At 47.6% G+C, this 19016-nt stretch overlaps 3 protein-coding genes across 9 annotated transcripts; 2 read left to right on the top strand and 1 right to left on the bottom strand.

Annotated features, from left to right (window-relative positions):
- Positions 1-4507: 4507 nt before the first annotated feature.
- LOC124692811 (dephospho-CoA kinase-like) lies at positions 4508-14269 on the top strand. The gene is made up of 5 exons (XM_047226246.1): positions 4508-4866; positions 4955-5025; positions 5181-5288; positions 13090-13235; positions 13658-14269. Exons 3-5 carry the CDS (start codon positions 5181-5183, stop codon positions 14094-14096), a joined length of 693 nt encoding a protein of 230 aa, XP_047082202.1. The 5' UTR covers positions 4508-4866; positions 4955-5025; the 3' UTR covers positions 14097-14269.
- LOC124692812 lies at positions 5546-10432 on the bottom strand. Of its 7 annotated transcripts, none has more exons than XR_006999687.1 (3): positions 10037-10432; positions 7294-9949; positions 5546-6951 (listed from the first exon to the last, which is right to left on the bottom strand). XR_006999687.1 is itself a non-coding variant. In XM_047226247.1 (3 exons), exons 1-3 carry the CDS (start codon positions 10361-10363, stop codon positions 5865-5867), a joined length of 318 nt encoding a protein of 105 aa, XP_047082203.1. In that variant the 5' UTR covers positions 10364-10432; the 3' UTR covers positions 5546-5864. The 7 variants fall into 7 exon arrangements, 1 of the variants encoding a protein (XP_047082203.1); XR_006999691.1 differs by having other exon boundaries at positions 5546-6004; positions 6362-6444; positions 9875-10432; XR_006999689.1 differs by having other exon boundaries at positions 5546-6444; positions 6752-6951; positions 7294-10432.
- A 710-nt stretch (positions 14270-14979) lies between the features above and the next one.
- On the top strand, positions 14980-17565 carry LOC124690459 (putative serpin-Z8). Its single transcript, XM_047223846.1, has 2 exons — positions 14980-16436; positions 16701-17565. Exons 1-2 carry the CDS (start codon positions 14980-14982, stop codon positions 17563-17565), a joined length of 2322 nt encoding a protein of 773 aa, XP_047079802.1.
- The last annotated feature ends 1451 nt before the right edge of the window (positions 17566-19016 follow it).

Genomic DNA, 19016 nt, shown 5'->3' on the forward strand with positions numbered 1-19016 from the left:
TTCCGGGATATGGAGCTGCGAACGCTGCCGGAAAGGAGCTCCATGAAGTTCTAGTAAACCGGTGAAGGCTGACGGACATAGTTCTTCTGAATAAAAGCAACCTTTTGAAGAAATGGTTATGAAAACTTGCATTGGTATTAGACTTTTTGGTCTAATGTCGTAGCTAGTGCATTAAACACCTCTTTCCTATAATGAACTTGTTGAGTACGCTCGTACTCATCCCACTCTTAAATCCCCGCTTAGATATGGAGGCATCAAAGGAGGATCTACAGTGCAACTCGAAGACCGAGGAAATCAACAACTACTTCAAGGGACATGAACCTGTCAGAGGAGTCAAACACCACATCCAACAAGAAGACAACCTAGATTAGCAATAGAAAGAACTAGCTTCCTAAACTTAGCCCCTATTTAGCTAGAATCTACTCATAGCCTCTGTAGCTAGTTAAATACTCTACAAGTAGAGTTCGTGTTAGGATTAGACCACGAGTCGTTCTTCTGGAGTTTATTTGCAGTTTTACCTCATTGTAAAGTAGGAGGCTGTGATGATCTATTGTAAAGAGTCTGTATGTAATTCTATAGACATGCCTTGGACCCGCATATGTTTCTGTTGTACCACTCTGAGCGATATAATACTAGTGGAACGGTGTTTCATTGGTGTTATATCAGACTTGCATACTACACCATGCAGTGGTATGCCGGGTCACCACAGCCAGGGTGGAGCTCGCGACAGCTAGCGCGGTGGCCAGGGCCAACCTCGAGGTGGGGAGCAGCGGGCGCTGCTTGCGTCGTTCGAGAGCCTCCCTGAGGACGCTGACCGCCGTCGGGCTCTTGCGGTGGAGGTGCAACCTTCAGCCACATAGACATCTCGTTTTTTATCCTTGAGACCACAATGTCGACGGTGGAGTAGTGGTTTCGGAAGACACTGATGTGTATTTCGTGAGTTGAATGTGTTGGTCATGAATTTTTGTATCAGTATGCAGGTCTCAATTCTAATTTGTAAATTTATGTTATTTAATTTTTTTCTGCTATTTATGTCTGTCCAATGAAAAAGGAGTCCTCAAAAAAAAGTTGACACTATATCAAATATAAAATACACACTTTACAAAATACACAATAATTTAATTAGGGCAAGTTTTACAAACAGGGCCAGTTTTTTACAGAAAGGACCTTCAAAAGAATGAAAAAAGCAATCGGGTCCGTTTATGAGGAGACCCTGCCAGTGGAGACCTTGCCGGCGTTCTGGCAGCGACGGGTGGATGCCCTGCCGGCGGCGGGAATGGCCTGGCGGCGGCGCGAGCATTCGTGGCCTGGCGGCGCGTTGGTCGGGGCCTGGCCAGGGTGCTCTGGCCGCGACGGGAGGGCGACCTGGCGGCGGGAGATGGCCTGGCGGCGGCGCGGTGGTCGGAGCGTAGCGGGGGTGCTCTAGCCGCGATGGAGGGACGACCTGGCGGCGGCGGGAGACGGCCCGCGGCGGCGCGACTCGTCCCTAGCGACGGCGCGACTCGTCCATGGTGGCGGCGTGAGTCGTCCCTGGTGGCGGCACTGTCTTCGGGGCCTGGGGGCGCGGTGTTCGGAGCCTGGCGGCGCGGTGCTCGGGGCTGAGAGCGCAGCAACAGAGCGTGGAGCGCGGGAGGCCAGGAGAGTGGAGTGACTCTCGCGGCGCCGCAAAGCCGCACAAAGCCGCCGGAAATGGTAAATGGCTGCCACAAAAAACGATAATCACTTATATGGCCGAAGCGGCACTCCATTTGTGTCCAGCGGACGAGCCATTTACATCCTGACCGGCAAGTGGGAAATGAGGGAGCTTCGCCCGCCTGGAAGGCTTACCCCGGTGACATAGGCATCCCAAATGGGCCTGCCGAAGATAGTACCCGGGGTTTACTGAAGGCCCATTATCCGAAGAATAAGAAGATTCGGGAGCCCAAGATATGTTAAGGAAAGTTAGAGTTGTAATAAGAAGTATTATTTGTAATTTGGCGGGATGAGTTAGAAACCGTCCCGGACTCTGTAACTTGTATGAAACGAAACCCTCGGCTCCACCTCCTATATAAAGGGGGAGTCGAGGGACGAGGAGATCATCGAATCATTGTCGGCAAACCCTAGTTTTCATAATCGTTGAGTACTTTTCAGCTGAAACCTTCGAGATCTACTTGCCCTCTACTTCTAACTAAACCCTAGCCTACAATCCATAGGCATTGATAAGTTAATCCCTTGTCAATTGGCGCCGTCTGTGGGAATTAGAGGCGTAAGGATCCGATCTCGATGGCACGTTCAAGATCTTCGACATCGTCAACCGCAAGCAACGCAATGGATCGAGGTAAACGGATCGGCTGCTGGTCCTGTCGATTTTGTTCCTCACCCACCCTCCCGTTTGGATGCATATGCGTATCTGGCGGAGCCCATGGAGATGACGTTCGGAAGGTTCCACTTTCGCATCGAGAAGGAAGGATCGTATCGTGTCGAAATTCCGATTTCGTCGGGATCGTCAGCGGTCGATTCCGATTTTTCAAGCTATACATCGTCAACCGAGTCAGGAGAAGAAGAAACTTCGGCACCACGCTACGTCGGCACCGAGCAAGAGATAAACTCGCCAAGATCTTCGGCCGACATGTCGTTTGAGTCATCCGCGGACTCATATATAAGCGATGGCTCAAGCGATGTCGACAGATTACGACTTCATCGACAAATCTATCACAATGGGCAAGGTCTTCATCAATCTCGACGATGATGTCACCAAACCCAACATAGATCTGAGTACAAAATATCATCAGATTTATGCCATTGAGGATCAAGAAGAAACATCTGAGGCTTTCGACGATCTGGGAAATCCATACGTCGATCCCTCTAATCTGCGACAGGGGCTAGGCAACAAATACGTCGGGCCAGAGCCACGAGACGAAGTTCAACTTTCACAAGCGAGCGTGGGACAGAGCTGCGAGAGCTATGAACGATGCAGTAACCAATGGCAACCACAGCCACACCAGAGGAATTACAAGCATATCAATATAGGCTCGCACGAGCTGCCAGAGAAATAGAAAAACAGACAACTGAATTGAATAGGAGAAAGTAGGCAGCTTCTGCATCCAGCAGGAGAAGGGCAGATCTAAGTCGACAATCTAGAGTTTCGGGTGATAGCTCAGCCAGCGTCCATGACGTGTGCCTCTCCTAGCTCAGCCGGCTCAGGTCCGCACACCACCAGGACCGCACACGAGCTGCCGCCGGCGGATCAAGCCATGGCCCGAAATGAGAAGAGCCACTACATCCTGCCGCACGACGACCAAATGGCGTGCACGACGTGCCCGTCGTGGCGGTCCAATAACATGGAGGAGCCCAGACAACCAAACGTGCTAAAAATTGTTGGCCTGATACGAAGCAATGGGTCTCCAGGCTACCAAACCGGTCCTATACGTTGGGTCGCTAGGCATGGATGCAGACACTTATTTAGACCACAAGGACGATCGTTTGCGTCGGGCCGTGGAGATGCCCTAACCCAACAAAGGCACATCTCCCGCAATCTCCTCCTCACCCGATGCATCACCTCTCCCTGGATGGCTGGGCCTAGCCATAGTCCGCAGCCACGCTCGCTACCTCTGCGGCGACCAACTAAGGGGCACTTCTTTTTAGCTTCTGGGCTGGCTTCTAGGTTGTAGACAGCTCAAGCCTAAAAAAAGTGTCTGGCTGGTGCATGGCTTATTTCCATCGAGAAGCCTCTTTCGTGTACAATTCTAGAAACTCGTTGGAGGCAGTTACCCGAGCTTCTGGTTAGAACACCCGAATCGGTATAGGAACTTGCCCTCTGTTTTCAGTTGGAATTACAAGAGAATGCCACTCCCTAGAGAAAACGGTTGGGCCATCTTCCAAAAAAAAAAGGAGCACAACGCACTGAAACGATTCCATCCCCACGTCCCATCGCATTGACCCGAGTACCTGGCTTGTCTCTCCCCGATCTCCGCCGCCACTGGCCGGCCCCGAGTGAGAAGCCTCCCACGCGTGCGCAGCGCGACCTCGCTTAGGGATCGATTGGTGGCGCCGCCGCCGCCACCGGCCCGCCCCACTCTCCGCCCACCCGTCCGATTTGAGCGGCCTGCCGAAGATAGTGGTCGCCGCCAGGAGCTTCAGCCGTCAACAACGCTTGCAGCTTGCAGCCTACCCCGCCGCCGCCGCCGCTCGCAGGCTACCCCGTCGCCGCTCACAGCCCCCCGCCGGTCACCTGCAACACGGGCCGCCGCCGGTCGACATCTCGCCCGCCCGCTCGCCCGCCGCCAGTCTACATCTCGCCCGCCCGTCGCCGATCGACATCTTACCCGCCACCAATCCAGACCACCTCTACATCTTGCTGTACAATCGAATAGATGAATTTTAGGGGGCTTTACAGTCTTTGCACAGCACAATACAAAGGATAAGCTCAATTTCATAAGCTGAAAAGAAGTGTCCTTTGAGAGCTTCTTCCCACCGGAGTTTCTTCCCACGGAAATCTATATGCCGGCTTCTCTAGAAGTATAAGCCCAAAAGAAGTGGCCCTAACAGCGGCAGCCCCTCCTCCCCCCACTCTCTTCTCTGGTTCCCCTCCACGGATCCATCTCCCCTTTCGCCATCCAAGTTCCCAACCCCCGAAATAGCCGGCGACCAGGCGGTGCAGAGCTCGAACCTGGAGGCGTCGGCGAGCTCGGAGTATAGCGACCCGAGGCGGTGCACGGAGAAGTACTTCGCCGTCGTCAAGGCAGCAGGTGCGGCGACTAGGGGAGGAGCAGTGCCTCGATTACCGAGGGCACGAGCGAAAGGGAGCAGGCGAGCGGCGGGAGTCGGGGCCTGCTCGAGGCGGCGCTGGGGAGATGGGTTCCATGGGAAGGAACCCGAGCGAGTAGGGTCGGTTTTTTTCTTAACGACGAAAAGGGTAGACGGGCCCTTATCTCTTTTTGACTCTCTCGCGCGCGACTCTTTTGCTTTTGCGCAGCGGCGGCGCGGCGGGGAGGAGTCTTGCGGACCTCGGCGACGACGCCGCTTCCGTCGAAAGCCATCGGCAAGGTATGTATCACCCACCACCCTCCCCCCCTTTACGATTCGTCCCAGCCCCTTACGCTCTGAATCCTGCGTGATTTCTCACCCCCTCGACCCAACACATGTGCTGGGCTCATCTCCGAGGGCTCCCCCTAAACTTTCTCGTGCAAACGAAATTTCAGATGAGGTTGGTCGGCTTGACGGGCGGGATCGCGTCGGGGAAGAGCACCGTGTCCAGCCTCTTCAAATCCGCCGGCGTCCCTCTCGTCGACGCCGACATCGTGGCTTGGGTAAGCTCTATTGATCTATACACGGGGATCTTGATTCTATGTCGTGCCTCTGCAAGTCACAACTATGGTAGTAGTATTATACAATAGTAGTACACATGTAGCAACTTTATTCCTGTAATACAGCTTTACATAGTAGTAGATAATGGGAATGACTATACAACAGCCGTCTGTTTTTCAATTCAAGAACAGACACTTTTTCAAAACCAATTAGAATGTGACAGCTGTACTACTAAAAAAATCCATGAAAAATGATGCAATTAACCAAAAAGTGTCTGTTTTCATTGATGGGAAACAGACAGATTTTCTTAAGTGCAGATTTCAGTTTGCAATTCTCACTTTTGAGTCCACGTTGAGTTACAATGGCTCACTGTCTCAGCCCACGTTGCAGCGGTGTACGCCTAAGTCATGTGTTCTGATGCCCAAAACATGCAAAGCACACAAATCTGTAACATGGAACACCTTTAAGCCCATAACACCTGATCGACCTTCTGCCCAGCAAGCAAATAGAACAGGAGCTCTACCATCCCTTCCACGGAAGAACTGCTATGAGGTTTTTCCTTCTCTGGAAGGTCAAGATCAAGAACTCCCACAGGAAAAATGGAGGGAAAAGACGTGAAGAATCATATCTAGAAGTGCAAGCACCAAAGAAGGACAAGCAGGTTTTGACAGAAGACCTACTTCAATTTGCAAATTCTCTGCAGTCCCTCCTGAACTCCCTGATGCGAAAACATGAATTATGTTCTGTCAAATTCAAAACTACAAACAAATGCAAAACTGAAAGTAGGGCTGGAGTTAGACACCTGTATTAAGACCTCATTTTCTACACTCTTATTTAGTTGCACTTTCTTGGAACACAATACATGCAAATTACTCCCAGCAATCAATAAAAAATAAGTGCAAATACTGAACTAAAATAAGAACCAACCCCACTCTTTGATACTAATGCTGATAGTGAAGTTCAAAAAAATATGAAGAAGTGAATCTAACTAGCACTTACATACATAGGTGCATTAAGTTGTTTTGTGTTGTACCATACTACCATATGAATCATGAAGTTCAGGATTGAGACAAACTGTTGTTCTGGAGGTCACTGGATAATGTGCGTTGTCCTGTATAATTTTGCAAATTGTGTCCTGTTCTCGGTGGAAGAAGTGACCTACCAAATACAACATTCAGCCTTAAACAACAAATAGCATATACATGGAGAGAAATAGAATATATGTGGACTATAAGTGGGAGTAATGGTAAATATCTATGTACACACTGGTGACAAATTTTTGCAGTACATGGGCATCAAACATACGGTGATCAATGCCACTACTAATAATAATGAGTTCAGAACAAGATAGAAATTTAAGAGAGAGAAATCTAAGAACACAATGTGCTTGTGTAAAATAAAACCTACATGACAAACTCCTTCCAGAATAAGTAAACTAAAAATTGATGAACCAAGTAACACTTACCAGATTTGGTAGTGGATGTGTGTTTGGGAGCTGCTACAATTTCCGTTGCAGGTCAAGTTGCTCCTGAAGATTTATTTATCGGTGCTCCCTTACAGGTTTCCTAACTGACTAGAAGAAAAGACTGAAATAAATCTGAAAGATTTGTTGAAAGAGCTTCTAATTGAGCACTATCCAGATGAAGGACTAGCTACTTATGGGACCTACGGATGAAGCCTGGTGACCGGGTGTATACGTGAGCACGCATCCATTGGTTGACACGTGTCACATCTAGCAATCCACTGTTACAATCATTGTTGGGTTAGCAAACCACATCAGCACTAACAACACTTCCAAATCACGTAGGACCCACCTTTTTGAATTCAAATAGTGGGCCAGATGCACTTTCAAATCACGTAGGACCCACGCCAAGTATGCTTAGCGATGGATAAGACAACGTCAAGGCAACATATCCAATTGACGAGAACCGGATCTCAACGCAGATCATGTGGCATCTAGAGGGTGCTCACGTATACACCTAGTCACCAAATCCCCTCTCATGGGACCTATAGTGCTAGGAGTTTTCATTATAACGACCATCATTGTGGAGCAATACCATCTGGGTTTTGGGTAAGTGTAAATCCCTTACGACTATACATTAAGTAAGGTTGGTAAGTTGAATAATTGAGTATACAGAATTGAATGTAATCAACACTATATAGAACTAAAGCCACTTGACACTTGACGTAACTGAAAACTTAAGCAACACAATGAAAATGAAGCCACGCCAGACTAAATAACTGAAGATTACTAAGGCTGAGAGAACAATCTGGCTATGCAATAACAATAGAATCTGCGGGCAGAAATCGGGAGTAAGTTGCAAGATGAAGTAGTGACTAAGACAAATAAGGAATTAAATGACTGAATAAACTAGAAATGAAAGGCTAAAACTGAGAGATGGAGAGGACTGAGCAAATAATACTGAGAAGAAGAAACAAAGAGGTACTTAAGATATATAGAGAAAGACATAAACAGAGACAAGCATCGGAGAGAGCACATCGAGGAGGAGTGCAGCGGCTGCTGTTGACGCTGATCGTGCAAGTGGCGCACGGATGGAAATGAGCAACTCCGGTTGTAGGTCAAAGTGGATCCGGTCAGGAATGCAAATGGAGAGTTTGAGGCAATAAAAAGAGACAATGCCTCAATGCTAAGCGGAGACACATTGAGTAGCTGAGAAAATACGAAAAATAGCGAAGAAGACTAAAAGACATGAAGCTGAGGACTAAATGAAAAAGCGAAGATGACTGAAAGACTACATACCATCAAAGAAATAATTTAAAAAATTATAAGTGAAAGGCTGAAAACAAAGAGAAAAGGAATAAAAAAGCATTCAACAAGAATTATTTGAGTATACTGAGGAAATATTACTAAAAATATGAGATAAACCGAAAAAGTAACACTGAAGAAATATTTCATAAATTGGGACAATAAAAATAGAAATGTTGGAAGCTAAACGTTGGACTGAAAGACGAATGACTGAAATACTAAAAAAGAGAGAAAAAGATCAAATACTTTGAAAAATGAAAAGAGTGACTACAAAACTGAAGGAGTTGAGCACTAAAGAATGAGGACTTAACTTTAAAATGCCGAGAAATGAGTGACTACAAAACTGAAATATTAAACGGAGTTTTAGAACACCAAGAAATGAGTGATGAAGAACTGAGAGACGTACGAAACAAACCGAGCCACAAAGATCAACAAAAAAACTGAACACTAAGATACTGAGTAGATGTGAAAAAATGAGTGACTGAAATAATGAGAGACTTATGAAAATGAAATAAGAAACTTAATAAAGAGACTAAACAAAGAGGGACTGATAACTGAAAAACAGAGGCTAATCGAGAAACTAAGTCACTGGAAAACTAAGGGGCTGAGGAGCCTAGAAACTAGGGACTAAAAATAGAAATGGAGGAACTCACCACACTAAATGTGGAAGAAAAAATAAGGAGGAACTGAGCAACTGAAACGGAGATATTGACTAAATCGAGAATGAAAAAATAAATAACCCAAGACTGAAAAAGACATACCGACTAAATAATATACACACAATTAACATATCAAATAGTGTGTGTGCAGATCTCTAGATCAGCGCTGACATTGTTGTACAGTGTCAAGAATTGTTCTGCATCCCAGGCAATTAGCATTAATATTTTAGATATAAATCTCCTAGTGCTAGTTGTACATCCTACGACCAAACATTTAGCGGAGAGTGTAGAACCAAACCTCCACCACTAACACGCACAACAGAAAAACATGCTCAATCAACTCACGATCATGTGTGCATGAACGGGAATTCTAAGACAGTAAGACTTCTTAATCCACATTACATCATTTACTCTTGTGCATACACTAGAGATGATAGAAAAAAAATGAGAGCTGACAGAAGAGGCGGCCCTGCTGTTAACAACAATAGTAGAGCCCGATGCATAGCCCACTAAGCAACAATCCTCTTGTTCCCTGTGTCTATTATTCCATGCTCTTTTGTCCTATGTTTGGATGTGATGGAAAATTGTTCGAAATAGAAGAAATTGATGCTACTTCTCGTGTGAAGATGCTAAACCATTATCTATTCGACCTGTTCGACAACACATCATGGGCAACTCATCGTGATAAATCAGGTGCACCGACTACCTGCATCAACTACGTACATGCTCTAACACACAAAAATCATAAGAAAAAAAACGAAGGATACCCCTTTTATTTAAAAAAACAAAGGTTATCTGCAAAAAAAAAAAAATTGAGCTGAAAAGTCACAGACCCATCTTAAATGCAGGTTCGGTTAAATTCAGAACTGAAATGCTATCAACAATATGACAGTGAAACACAGGTTCACAAATTCATATAAGAAGTCTTCACCAACAAAAAATTACCGTATAAGAACAAATTCAATCACACAGTATAACACAGGTTCACAAATTCATAAAACACAGGCACACAAATTCAATCTAGCTAGTATATTATATTGTGAGAACAGTAGAGGAACATACAGAGGGACACAATTTATTTACACATGCAAACACAGGAAAGGGGATTGGGGAAACGAGACTCAAGGAGGGGAATGTGCACAAATCAAAGTATCATACTAACTTCTTGGTTAGTACTCTTGCCCCACGCACACGAGCAGGCAACTGCCGATCTAATTTCTCTCCCGACGATCTGAAACTGAGAAACCACATATGGAGAAGCAGATACTTCCCCGACCATATGGAGCTCCCGGGCACAAAATCAAACAAAATAGGAAATCAGTACCCGTGGTCACACCTCCGCTGCCGCCCAGCGACTGAATCCACACCTGAAGAGGACCGAACCACCGACGACCCCGTGGTCACGGCGAATCTGCTGCCCTCGAGCGTCTGTGCCGCCACCGAAAAAGAAACATCCCGCTACTCCTGCGCCGGCCACGACTACCACGAACAACACATCTTTCTCTATCTGGCAAATAAATGAGAGGGGGGCAGAGGAAACGAAATCGGAGACGAACCTATCTCCACGGCGGCGCCCAGGCCTTACGCTCCCACGAGCCACCGCTCTCGCGGATCGCCCCCGATCAGGAATCCCCGCAGACCTTTCCGCCATGACCTCGCCCTATCTCAGCTTCCCACTCCCACCTCGAGCAAGAGGAAGACAAAAGAAACTGAGGCGAAAGAAACTGAGACAGTGTGTCGGTCGGTACGGAGCCCTGGCTAGCCCAAAACATCACAGCGAGCGCCGAGATTCGTGAAAATGAAAAGGGAATCAACGGACAGAAAAGTGACTGTGCACCAATTAAAAAACAGCTAGCTGTTAACTAGGAAAAGTGTAGATAATTCCATGTCAATACACGTTTTATTGCGTTGATATTAGATCTTCTCCTCGCCCTGATAATTGATTGAAGGAAACACGTGCTACTCATTTAACTTTGTAGCAGAGTTTTACAACACAGAACAAACAACTCCGCTTATCTTTATATGGAGGGCAAAGGGCAGATACAATGTCTCACGTGGGAGTTTTGTTTATCCATAGCAATATATACCCATGGACTCGCACTAACAAAAATCAGAGATCGAAACCGAGTCAACTAGGACTCCTGATTCTAAACGTATTCTAATACTTCCAAATTAAGCAAACTATCAAATCCTAAGATAGGAAGGTTTAGATCTGCTGTATTATTCTAAATTTATTCTAAAACTTGCAAATTAAGGAAACTAACAAATCCTAAGTTCGGAAGGTTTGGATCTGATGTATTGCTTGCCATGCGTGACATCACTCCCCCCTTCGACAAGCAACTAGTTGGAAAGAGGACTAGTCTTCCCAAGAAGACTCAGGAAGCGGTGCTTGTTTCCAGCAGATCAGGCGCCTCCTCTTCGGCATCTCAACTGGCGATAGCCGCATTATTGGCCACCTATTTGGCACGCCACTGTCTCCTTGGGACTTGGGAGGAGCTGTGAGTTCTGGAGTAGACGGCGGTTTAAGAAGTTCTCCTCGTAGTTGTCGACAAACCTGATTTGACGCAAGTTCTTGATCGCCGCCAGCTGGGTGTTCTGGATTTTAGGCCCGAAACACCGGTTCAGCAATGAACTGAACTCATCCCAGGGCGGCGCGCCGTGCGCAAGCTTGAAACGGCGGAACCATAGCGATGCTCGCCCAGCCAGATGATAGGATGCGAGTCACACCTTGCCACTTTCCGGTGTGCCCTGCCCATCAAAGAATTGCTCAACATGAGTGAGCTATGCAAGCACATCTGCTGATCCATCAAAAATGGGGAATTCCAGCTTATGAAATTTCGGTTTCCACTCGCTGATACCCTCTGGATCATAGGAGAGACTTCTGCGATGGTTCTTCAAGTCCTGAGCGGGATCCTCCTTGTTGCAGGTCTGACTAGAGCTGCCTTTCTCCAGGCGTGCAATGGCAACCTGGTTGGCTGCGGCCTGCTCCTTGAGGTTGGCAATGGCAACCTGGTTGGCTGTTGCTGCTCCTTGAGATCTGCAATGTCCGCCTCAATCTTGTGGAGGAAGGTACGCTGCAGGCCCTCTATGATCTCCTTCTTTGCAGCAGCAAGTTTGGTCTCGAGCTTCTCATCAAGCAGCTTGGAGATCATTGCTTCCTCAAAACAAGACACGGGCGGTTTTTACAAAACCTCTTTAAGCAAGGCGATACATGAAGAACCAAAAAATACAAGAAGATAGAATGGGAAGAAAAAGTGCGAAACAAAGTTCATTATTTACTCGATATGTTAGAAGGAGCAAAATTAACAGATGCCGGAGCTGCTACAGTTACTTTCTAGTTTACGTTGTATTTCAAAGATGGAGTTGAGTTCAGCGAGGGAAGCCATGGATGTTGGTGATGGGGAAGCCATGGATAGCCGCGGGAGGTGGGAGGTGGGAGGACGGGGGTGAGGGTGTTTAGGCTTGGGAGCCAGGGATAGATCGTACTGGAGGTGAAACCTCCCTTTTTCTCTCTGTTTATTTCTTTGATAACCATTACACAAGTACTCCCTCGCTTATATAACAGCCAGCCTATAAGAGATAGAAACCGAGTCAACTAGGACTCCTGATTCTAAACGTATTCTAATACTTCCAAATTAAGAAACCTATCAAATCTTAAGATAGGAAGGTTTAGATCTGCTGTATTATTCTAAACGAATTCTAATATTTGCAAATTAAGGAAACTAACAAATCCTAAGATAGGAAGGTTTAGGTCTGATGTATTGCTTGTCATGCGTGACAGTGTTTTAAGGTATTACCGGCATCGGAAACCACCCTCAATTGAGCGAACATGTTCCGAGGTAATTATGTTTGCATTATTGTCATCACTTATCATTAATGTCTATGGGATGAAAAAAAATTCAACAACACCACATTACCATAATTCCTGGTAAGGCTAGTAAGATGTGAGGTTAATTATGTTAGAGTTGGTGCTTTGACCAGCTGAGCATATACTCCCTCCGTCCCAGTTCATAGGGCTTACGCGTGTCCCTAGATCGTAAATTTGACAATGATAATGTAACATATGTATTACAAAATATATATCATTAGAAAGCTTAGATGTTCTACTTTTTCATGATATAATTTTTATACTATATAAATGATATTATGTTGGCAAAATTGATAATCTAGAGATACGCGCAAACCCTATGAACTAGGACGGAGGGAGTACAGCACTTACTTTTCATGATTTAAGAATTAGTTTCTTGACTACAGACTGCAACGCAGGCTTATCACTGTATAGACTTATTATGTGTTATGAGATCTCCCTAGACGCTGTGATGAGTGACTTGATTTTGGTATGACATTTATGCTGATTATGGATACATGTATTTACAGAATGTTGTGCAGAAAGGTACTGGAGGCTGGAAGAAGGTTGTGAAAGCTTTTGGGAATGACATTTTGTTGGAAAATGGAGAAATTGACAGAGCTCGCTTAGGTCAGATTGTTTTCTCTGACCCAGTGAAACGAAAACTTCTAAACAGGTATAGTTTCTGTTAACATACATATTTCATCTTTTTTTTTAAAAAAATCTATTTATTTGAGTGACAACCACTACATGATTACTACTTTTGAAAACACCTATTTATTCTCGCATATCTCATCTTGTTCTGATTTCTAGAAAAAAAATGTCATAAGTTTGCTGCCCATTCAGTTCACATTAACTGTGCTCATAGTTTTTTAAGTTATGTTTCATATACTGATGATGAACTTTGATGAAGCCGATGGATTAACAATACTATTTATTTTATTTTATTCATAACTCTGCAGTAAGATTATATAATATGATATCGATTTACATTCTGTTGTATTCTTATAATTTTTCCTTGAGATATCAAGGGTACTTTGTCAAAATTATGCTTGTATCCTGACTACATTTTGGTTTCTTAATTGTGGCTATTTTCAGTCTTCTGGCACCAAATATTTCATTTGGTATATTTTGGGAGATACTAAAACTGTGGGCAAACGGATGCACGGTTATCGTTGTCGACATCCCACTCTTGTTCGAGACAAAGATGGACCGATGGATGAACCCTGTCGTTGTTGTATGGGTGGATCCCAAAACACAGATGGAGAGGCTCATGTCAAGAGACGGGTGCAGCGAAGAACAAGCTCAGAACCGGATCAACGCGCAGCTTGCGCTGGACTGGAAGAAGTCCAAAGCCGACATAGTGATCAACAATTCCGGCTCACTGGATGACACGAAACAACAGTTCCAGGAAGTGCTGAAGCAAGTTTCAGGTCCATTGACATGGAAGGAGCGCTTGATGTCAAGGGATGGCTTTCTCTCTATCGTTGTATGCACAACAGCAGGGGTTTTACTTGCTCAGAAGAATCTGCTATGATCTTCGTTAGATGCTTAGGATTTGACTAGGTTAATTGGTTGAAAATTGCGAAGTGTGGCTAGAGATTGAACATTAAACCAGCACGATTATAGTTGTGTTCAACATTTTGGATTCATGCAGCTACTGCTGAAATTTTGAGCACTGGAATAAATTTTGTAAGTGATTGCTTGTGTTGTCTGTGTGTTCTGCATCTGTATTCGCAACGGAAGCATTAATTGTTTAGAAACTGGTTGATACGAGAGAATGCGGTAGACCCGTAGAGAGAATATATAAGCTAGGTTTTTTTTTTTGAGAATAATATAAGCTAGGGTTAGTAGTTGTGTGTGTGACATATAATTAAATAAATAAATCATACTAAATGAGTACTTTGAATAAGCTAGCTGAAAATTAGGAAAAGTGTAGTTTGGTTCACTAATGTAGTTTGGTTTAGTTATTGGGACTGTCGAGAACCAACCTGAGGTTGGGTGGTTAGGAGGATGGTTGTATCCCCAGCCCACTAGAGTTCAAACCTCAGGTTTGACATCTGTGTGTCTCATAAAGGCGGAATATTCATTAAGTGGGAGGCGACGTTCCCGTCGACAGCGAGGCGTCTGTGGTGACTTCGTCAATTTCAAGATCCAATCCACCGGCTCAGTCTTCGGAGGTGCTCATAGGGGTAGGTTGTGCGTGTGTGCGTTCATAGGGGTGAGTGTATGCGCGTGTATGTGAGCGTCTGCGTTTGTACTGTGTTCCTCAAAAAAAAAGTTATTGGGACTGTCTAATCCAAATCCAAATCATATCATAGGCCGTGCGTGTCTCCATATATACTTACACGAGGCCAAGCAGCTGGACTGGACAAAACGATCTGTACCGAGTATTCTAGGGCTTTGATACCACGATAACGATGGCCGGACCCAGCAAGAAGAAGTCGCGTCAGTCCGGCGCCGGCCTGGCGGGGCTCGCCGCGCGCCTCACCAAGCGCCTCGCCGACGAGAACCCCCGCACCAACCTCGTCTTCTCCCCGCTCTCCATCTACACCGCCGTCTCGCTCCTGGCGCCCGGCGCACGGGGAGACACCCTGGACGAGATCCTCCGCCTCCTCGGCGCCCGGTCCCGCCACGACCTCGAGGAATCCATCGCCACCACGGTGGCCGACGCGCTCAAGGACCGATCCGGTTCCGGCGGGCCGACCGTGGCGTTCGGGTACGGCGTGTGGAACGACACGACGCGTCCGCTCAAGCCGGCGTACCGCCAGGCCGTCGTCGGCACGTACAGGGCGGAGGCGCGCGCCCTGGACTTCCACGGGAACGCGGAGGACGCGGCGGGGCAGATCAACGCCTGGGTCGCGGACGTCACGACGAACCTCATCACCGACGTCGTCTCCGCCAGATCCTTCACCACCGAGACGGACGTCGTGCTCGCCAACGCCATTTACTTCAAGGGCAAGTGGGACATGCCCTTCTACGAGCGGAACACCAAGGACAGGCCGTTCCACCTGCTCGACGGCGCCGCCATCGACGCGCCCTTCATGTACAACTCGAGCCGCCACTTCATCGCCGTGCACGACGGGTTCAAGGTGCTCAAGCTGCGGTACAAGATGCAACAACAACAAGATTATTACAGATCAAACACTTCTCGGACGCCCAACTCCAAGAAGGACACGCAGTACTCCATGTGCATCTTCCTACCGGACGCGCACGACGGCCTGCACACACTGCTCGACGAGATAACCTCCCGGCCGGGCTTCGTGCGCGACCACCTGCCGTCGAGCACGGTCAAGGTCGGCGATTTCGGTGTTCCAAAGTTCAAGCTTGAGTTCACGAGCAACGTCAAACAAGTCCTCAAACACCTGGGGCTTGTGCTGCCCTTCGGCATGGGGGCTGACCTGTCGGACATGATGGAGGCCGACGGCAGCCGCTTGCCTTTGCTTGTTCATGACGTCTTCCACAAGGCTGTCATCGAGGTCAACGAGGAAGGCACCGTAGCTGCGGCAGTCACCATGATGCCGGCGCCTGCTGGATGTGCACCGATGAGGAAGCGGGAGCCGACGGTGGATTTTGTGGCTGACCATCCTTTTGCGTATTTCATCGTCGAGGAGGCTTCCGGCGCGATCCTCTTTGCGGGGCATGTCGTGGACCCTACCGATGGCAAAGCCCCGCCGCGGACAGGAAAGCATGCAGCCATGGCTAGAGGACACGAGTTGCTGCCGAAGATAAGAAACCCCCCGAGGCACTTCTATAAAGTAGGGCCGCAGATTCATTACGTAGGGCTGCCCAAGAGGCCTACCAGCTCCACTGGCCTGGCAACGCTCGCTGCCCGGCTCGCCGGGTGCCTCGCTGAGAGAAGCGCAGACAAGAACCTGATCTTCTCGCCGTTGTCCATCTACACCGCGCTCGCGCTCGTTGCCGCCGGCGCCCGGGGTGCTACATTGGACGAGATCCTCCGTGTCCTCGGTGCTCAGTCAAGGGGCGAGCTCGAGGAGTTGGTCTCGCGCACGGCGGGAGACGCGCTCAAGGACCGGTCTGAATCCGGCGGCCCGAGCGTGGCCTTCGCGTGCGGCGTGTGGAGCGACCTGACGCTGACGCTGAAACCGACCTTCCGTCAGGCCGTCGTGGGCACATACAAGGCCGAGGCCAGCGCCGTCGACTTCCGCCACGCGCCAGAGGAAGCGCGGGAGCAGATCAACGCGTGGGCGGCGCAGAAGACGAGGAACCTGATCGACTCCGTCCTCCCTCCGGGGTCGATAAAACCGACGACCCCCGTCGTGCTAGGAAACGCCTTGTACTTCAATGGCGCATGGGAGGACGAGCCGTTCGACAAGAGGGGCACTATGCAAAAGACCTTCCACAAGCTGGATGGCAGCCACGTCGACGTGCCCTTAATGCAGAGCCGGAGGAGGCAGTTCGTCGCCGTGCATGACGGATTCAAGGTGCTTAAACTCCAGTACAAGATGGTTGAGAAAGATCGAGATGATCCATATGGTCATCCTCATGACACAACGCAGTTCTCCATGTGCATCTTCCTACCGGACGCCCTCGACGGCCTGCAGGGGCTGCTCCACACGATAGCGTCCAAGCCCGGGTTCCTGCAACACCACCTTCCCCAGTGCCGAGTAGACGTCCGCGAAATTCGGGTGCCCAAGTTCAAGCTCTCCTTCCACAAGAGTGTCGTCCCCGTCCTCGAGAAGCTAGGTCTCAAGCTGCCCTTCTCCGCTCAGGCCAATTTGTCTGACATGGTGGAGGACGATGGCTCTAGACTGCCGATTATGGTGGGCAATATCATCCACAAGGCGGTGATCGAGGTAAATGAGGAAGGTACCGAAGCCGCAGCCGTCACCATGGTTATCACCAAACTAGGACACTCAAGGTGGCAACATACCCCGCAACTAGATTTCGTCGCCGATCATCCATTTGCGTTCTACATAGTGGAAGAGGCGACCGGCGCGGTTGTCTTCGCGGGGCACGTCCTCGACCCCTCCAAGGAGGAGTAGGAGTAGCTCTTGATATTGTGTGGATGATGACTAATTTTCATCTCACGAAAATCTGCATTGAGTTTCAGTTTATGATAGTCCATTTAATTAGGAGGTGCTTATGCATTTTAGGCTCAGTTGGCACATCGGTATGCTTGCAGATTCTCGATTTTTAAGTAATTCTTTGGTGTTCAACTCTGGTCGTGCAAAATATGGTTTCAGTTTGACTCCTTTTCCGGTATTATTCATCACCATGTTGGATCACTTAATAGATAATATGCTTAATAAATTAGCAATGGAAATCAATTCGAAATGAGGTTTTTCATGTCACTGACGACATTACCACAAGCAAAATATGTTTCTGCATTCTTGTTGACGAATTGATTATGACTCAAATACGATCCTTACTCAGTTTTAAAAACGACTAGATTAACTGGAAGTTCTCGGAGCTCAAATCTGGGGCCAGCAAAAGAATTAAAAGTAACGACTTACCACTGGCTCGGCTACGAGGTACCGGAAGCGCAGCCAACATCAGAAGGGCAACAGAACATCTAACATTTGAAGCCACTGAAGTTAGTCCACTCGGCCTTTCGCTCGCTGCGATTGGTGGGAGATCGAGTCAACACTCAACAGTGAGGATCTGGATGCCTTTGCCTAGCTGGCCATGGCGCTCGCCCCCCTCTCCTCTCCTTGATAGGGCAAACGGATTCTTACTTAGGTGAAAAAATGATCTTCAAGTTTGTACCATTTTTTTAGAAAAAAGGGCCTACTAGCCACGATGGCGGTGTGTCCAATGTGTCCTATGGCCACGACAACGAGACCACGATGGATGCCCCGTTGGACGCGGCGACTGACAGGCCAAGAAGGACGGCGTGATGGCGGTGTCAATCTCGAGGAGCAGATGAAGGTTGGGAGAGGAGTGCGGGGCCACATGGGCTATGGAAGATGACGGCCGAGGATGATGACAGACATCGACGACGGAGGCGTGGATGATCAGAGGTTTGGGTGAGATGTACGTGGGGCTATCAGAGGCGACGGAAACGTGAACATAGGGTATGGTTGTTTGATGAGATAATCATGGGGCGAAGGATGACGTGATTTGCGTGATTTGTGGGAGCCATAACAATGAGCGGTACTTAACTGTTAGATGTTGGTTTGATGGCGATGGTTTGTCTGATGTTCCTCCTTTTGGGTATTTTTATATCCCAAAAGATATCAGTCGTACGCGATAACCTCTCATCCGCTCGATTCTGCAAACGAACAGTGACTTTTTCTGAAAAAGAAAACTTCACGTGGAAGTTGCCAGGGCCTACAGCAAAATTTCCCTTGCAACCAGAAAGTGTCTTTGACACGTGGGCACCAGTGCTCCATTCAATTTTAGTTTTTTTATAATTTTAAAATCTTACATTTCTATGTCTCTAAAAATTATGGTGTTAAATATATAGATAGATATGTACAGTATGGGTGCATAC

Source organism: Lolium rigidum, chromosome 2 (assembly GCF_022539505.1).
Source record: "Lolium rigidum isolate FL_2022 chromosome 2, APGP_CSIRO_Lrig_0.1, whole genome shotgun sequence".
Taxonomy (NCBI): Eukaryota; Viridiplantae; Streptophyta; class Magnoliopsida; order Poales; family Poaceae; genus Lolium; species Lolium rigidum.